Here is a 5,367-nt window from a genome sequence, read left to right on the forward strand (position 1 = left end):
GGCTGACCCACTTGCCGCCAGCAGAAGCAGAAACACCTCGTCCGGACTCGGATGCGCTTTAGAAGCCTCCTCCTACATGGAACACGTCGACTAGCAGCCTGATCGACTGACCCACAAAGAGCCTTTTGGCCGGAGGGGAAAATGGACTTAAATATAGCTATCAGCTCGGCTTTAAGTGGCAGTCGCTGCCGCCTGAGAAAATTTATTGAATCTCATTGAGCAGCTTTCTATACTTTCTCGCTCGCGCACGGCCAAGGAAAAATGAAAATAAAAATTGTATATAAAAAATCGCAAGCGATTTGTTTATTGCGGAAGAAGTGAAAAGTGCGGCCGAATTGCCCCGTCTAAGTGGCGCGTGCAAATTAATTTGTCTTAGACATTTCAAAGGCATCTCACGGATGCGTATCTCGCGGTTTTTGTGGTCACTATTTACATTTCATGGCATATCGATATATGTGGTCATGTGGCCAGATATTCGATGAGTCTTCTTTTCCTTTCGGCCACAAAGTGCGTTTTAATTAACCCAAGTGGCGACCTGGCCAATTACTTTTGCCAGCTTCTGAGGCCCCGATCCTCGGAGTCGCATTCGCAGTCTGCGACTTCAATGGGGATTCGCAATGACTTTCACTTTCCCGTCGGTCTTAGATATTTGCTGTAGCTTGAAGAAGGGGTTAAGGGGGTGTACTGTAACTGTATACTTGTACAGCGGAGGGTTAATGAGGATGCCACATTGCTGCACATTTCGTGCCGCTTCATTGTGATTATCTTGTTGAAAAGATTCAAACTGTGGCAGTCGCTTTCATGTAATTTATTTGTTTATTGTCTTGGCCAGGGCAAGGCCTTGGCTAACACCCGCAACTCGCACCCAATCCTCCCAAGCGTCGAACTCTACACCGATCCAGACAACCTAAACCTTAAATTATAATACTTGAGTTGACTTAATTAATAGAGCAATGATATTAAATAAAATATTATAATTTAATTAAATAGGATACCTTACCTCATATCATTGAAGAAAGAACTTTATAATATCATTTCATTCGAAACATAAAATTATAAAAATTATTTGTATATTATTTACCCAACTCTGTAAACTCTTAAAACATTGTTTATCTTTGTTTTTTTTTTGTAACATTTTTGTTAACAACTTGATAGTGTTAGCTGTTAGCTGAAAACAGGTGAGGATCCCATGATCACGAGACCATCTTCGGAAATGTACAGGAGTCCGCTGCTGTTACACTTGCACTTGCCATTTGCTACTTGCACCGCTGCCGCTCGTTGCAGCTTCATGTTGCTGCCACTGTTTACCTATCGTCTCGTTTTGTGTGGAATTGTTCAGACTTTGTCCGTCCAACAGAGCCACAAAGAGTCTTTGAGTCCGCCAGTCCATCAGTCAGTTGAGTTGGCCCGCTTGTCGCTCCGTTAGCTCGTTAGAGCTGAAGATGAACAAGTTTTTCCTAGACTCATTTCTTCATGAAGCCAGGAAGCCAGCGATTTCTCATCTTTGTTGCCTCGGCTGCTCTGGTTGCCTGTTGCCGTTGTTGTTGATGTTGCAGTTAGTGCTTTCCCTTGCGGCAGCAACCGCCACCCGCAACCTCTGGCCCCTGGAAGAAAAACAAAAAAGAAAAACCACACACACACTCACAGCTCAGGCCTAATTAGCTCCACGGCATTAGCTTTTCTGGTACTTTGGAATCTCTGAATTGGTAAGATCCCTGCCATGCACTTCACTTGTTTGTTTCGCTTTCGTTCTCACATCCCGCCGCTAATGCTTTTCCGCGGCACTGAGCTCTTCCAACTCGCATTTTCGCATACCCATTTTTCACATCATCAAAAGAAAGTTCCTGGCGATATTGGGTCCTCAAATTTAACGCTAAGCCCGAGAGAGAGAGAGGGAAAGAAAGACGAGAAGAGAAAAAGCCGTCGACGAATGAGATGAAAGAGTTAAGTGCATTTCCTGGAAATAACGTTTCCTCTGCCACAGCCAGCAGAAAAGCCAGTTGGCTTTTCCCAACTTTTCCGCACTTTGGCATCTTTCAACTTGTTTTGATTTTTTTTTTGACTCTAAAGTTAAGTGAATCGTGAAGTTCTAAGCCTAAGCAAAGTTAAATGATTCTTCGATTTTATATGTTATGCCACCTCTTAGATTATGATTTTATCCATTATCTAAATATTTTAAATAATTAACCATCCTTTACGAATGATGATAACATTTAAAATGTGTTTTATAAGCACTTGAAATTAATTAATGCTATAAAGCAAGAGACAATTTTACCAATTTATGATTAAGAGTACTTTAGGGTTTTAGCTGTTTCAGTAATTTATCTTGGTCTGTGAAAATAACTTTATTCAATGAAGTAGAAGGAATAGAATGGAAAGTGTACGCCATTTTTTCCTTTTAAAGATCGGGCTCAAAGGACAAAATCTATATCAATTTAAAACTAAGCCCTACATTAATTTGTCGATAGCCAAAGGCCATCATAAAAGCAAACTGGAACCTATTATTATTACCAAATATGTGTTTCAATAATGACTGAACACTTTTATCATTCATTGGATTTTGTAAACTTAAAATACTTTTATTTATTTTTTGTTTGTTGTGGCCATCTACAAAGCCATCTTCTGTTTGAATGCATTTGTCTCTCCACTTGGCTTCATCCTCCACCTTCTCCAGCCGGCGGTTGGTTGGTTGAGTCATGCGATATGCGAGAGAAACAGAAGAACGGGCCAGAGAACCCGATCACTGGAGTTTGGCCAAGAGTCGAGTTCGAGTTGCGGAGCCAAACTCGATTTCAGTTGAAGCTTCGCAGCAAGTTTCTTTCCGTTTGTTTTCGTTGGCTGCGTTTTGGCCACATTCCCTGCTCGCTGGCCTGGTCGCTTCTCACATGATTAAGCCAGATTGCTTTCAGCTGGCAGCCTCCGAGTCGGAATCGGAATCGGAGGAGAAGATGGCAGTCTCCGCTGGATCTGCATGAGTTTCTGCCTCTCGGTTTCTGCACATGGTTTGCCTATTTATAGCTCGGCGCTTTGGACTTTGATCAGATCTTCGAGCCAATGACGCAGCTTCTTTTATCATACAGGAAGAGAAAATAAGGTGCATCTTATCCCATTTTTATAGAGTTTTTCAACCATTTAATAAGGCTTTCCTATCGATCGTATATAATTATACAAACAATTCATTGAACAAGACACTTCAATTAAACAAATATTGAGGTTTAACATGAAATATTTATTAATATTACGCAAGTTGTATTCTTTTGCAAATTGTTTTTGAAACTTTGTTTCCTTAGTTACTTTGGTACTTAATTATGTTACGAAACATTTGGAAAACCATAAACCAAAACCAATTTACAACTTTTGTTAAGCTGAAGATCTTCTTCAAAAATCGTTAAATCTATTGGGGTCACGGGTCACTTGTTGAGTTTGAATCTCTATTCTTTGGTTGTACTATATAACATTTGCATAAAGTTCAAGTGATATTTGTGAAAGCAAATTATTATTACTAAGATTTTAAACCAATAATGATTGTGTACAATTTGTTCGTGTGCAGCGATTTGTGCTACGATTTACATCATCCGCATTCAGCGGGGAATATGTTATGTGGATGCTCGAGTGGTGGAGTGGAGTTCAGGCCCTGAGAGGTCGTAGAAGTTGCCATGGTCCATGGCGAAATCTTTAGCACACTTGAGCTGGATGCATTCTGGTGAGGAAGAGGAGGAGGAGGAGAAGCCCAGAGGCGGAGGCATCTTCTGGCCCGAGACCATTGCGAAATGCAAATATCAGCAGATGAGCAAATCGTTTCGTTATTTCTTTGACAGCACAGCGCAAACGTTGCATCAAAGTGGGTAAACAAAGGCCTTAAAAGTCGAAGGCGGAGATGATGGGTTTACCTTGGTGCCCCGCCGGGCGGAGATTCCGATTCCGAAGATTTTGCGGCGGCTGATGAACGGTTGACCCAGTCGAGTGGACTTGGATTTGGCCAGCGAACGCTGGACTCTAATTCAATTGATGCTAATTGCAAATTGCATAATAATTCATTCATTCGGCCTCGGACTTCCGCATTGCAAAATCTGTGCTACAAATGCAAAATCCCTCTATGCTCCATGGTCTTTAATTAAAGCCAATGAAGAGTTGTTGGCCATTGCAAACAAAACACTTTGTGCACTCCGGTGGAGTGCCAAAGAGGCGTGTGCCTTACTTACAAGCACCGAGTGTGGATTACTCATACGCCCCATCGTCCAGGTGGAAACGCCTTCACCGGTGAAGCATTTTCCCTGCGTCATGGCTCGGAGTCACATGAGTCGGAAAATTGGCAAGGAGGCCTTGATTCTTCTCTTAACTGGGCTCTGAAGGTGAAGTTTTGCCTGATTGAGCTAATTGTGGGCCATTTAAAATTGAATTGAAAACGATATTACAGTTAATACAGCGTAGATTAATCATTTTACTTAAAATATTCTTTAATTAAATATAAAATTAAATTCAAACAAATAGAAGAAAAGCACATCTCACACAAGCATTTGCAATTTAAATTAAATTGTGAAAAGTGCACTTATTATTCGTGGACGAGTGTGTGCTGTCTTTTTGTTTTGTTTTTGTTTGGCATCCGTTTTTTCCCGGCTTGTTAATTTTCACTTTGTCCGGCCAGCGGAAAATCGCGGAGAAGGAGAATCGGAAAACCTTTTTCAAGTTCATGGCTAGAAGCGAACAACAAATACGAACAACGCCTGAGAGCTGCAATTTCTGAATTAGCCAAATTACTATTATTTGCCGCAGCCCAAGCACAGATACAAAGCCAAGCAAGCACACAAACACACACGTAGATAGACGCTCTCATAGATTTAAAACCAGCCACGGATACACTGAAAGAAACACTATTTTAGAAGATATTCCTAATGAGGGATTGAAGAATGTAGGGATTTTTATATGTGTTGTGTAATGTATAATGTGACAATTTGCTCTCAAGTTTTAAGAACGTTTCATTGGGTTGGGTAAATATTCTATAGTATTTTTCCTTTCAAACTGATATATTTGGTAGAAAACATTTTAAAATCTACAATTTCTATGCGTGATTTGAATATATTTATATTTCTATATAAGTTTTAAGAAGCTTTCATTGGGTTAGGTAAATATTCTAACGTATTCTTCTTTTAAAACTGTTGTTTTTGTTAGAAAACATTCACAAATTTACCATTTCTATGCGTGATTTGAATATATTTATATTTTTATATAAAATGTGACAATTTGTCCATAATTTTAAAGAACCTTTCTTGGGTTAGGTAAATATTCTAACGTATTCTTCTTTTAAAACTGTTGTTTTTGTTAGAAAACATTTGAAAATCTACAATTTCTAAGCTTGATTTAAATATA

The 5,367-nt window shown here is 39.8% G+C and overlaps 1 protein-coding gene across 1 annotated transcript; it reads right to left on the bottom strand.

Annotated features, from left to right (window-relative positions):
• Window positions 1-1,393: 1,393 nt before the first annotated feature.
• On the bottom strand, window positions 1,394-4,283 carry LOC110190066 (uncharacterized). Its single transcript, XM_086834328.1, is given in 5 exon segments — window positions 1,394-1,458; window positions 1,461-1,530; window positions 1,532-1,579; window positions 1,581-1,604; window positions 4,203-4,283. Coding segments are annotated over 5 exon segments (288 nt in total).
• Between the last annotated feature and the right edge of the window lie 1,084 nt (window positions 4,284-5,367).

This window comes from Drosophila serrata, unplaced genomic scaffold (genome assembly GCF_035046125.1).
Source record: "Drosophila serrata isolate PLE 108 unplaced genomic scaffold, ASM3504612v1 contig_272, whole genome shotgun sequence".
Classification (NCBI taxonomy): Eukaryota; Metazoa; Arthropoda; class Insecta; order Diptera; family Drosophilidae; genus Drosophila; species Drosophila serrata.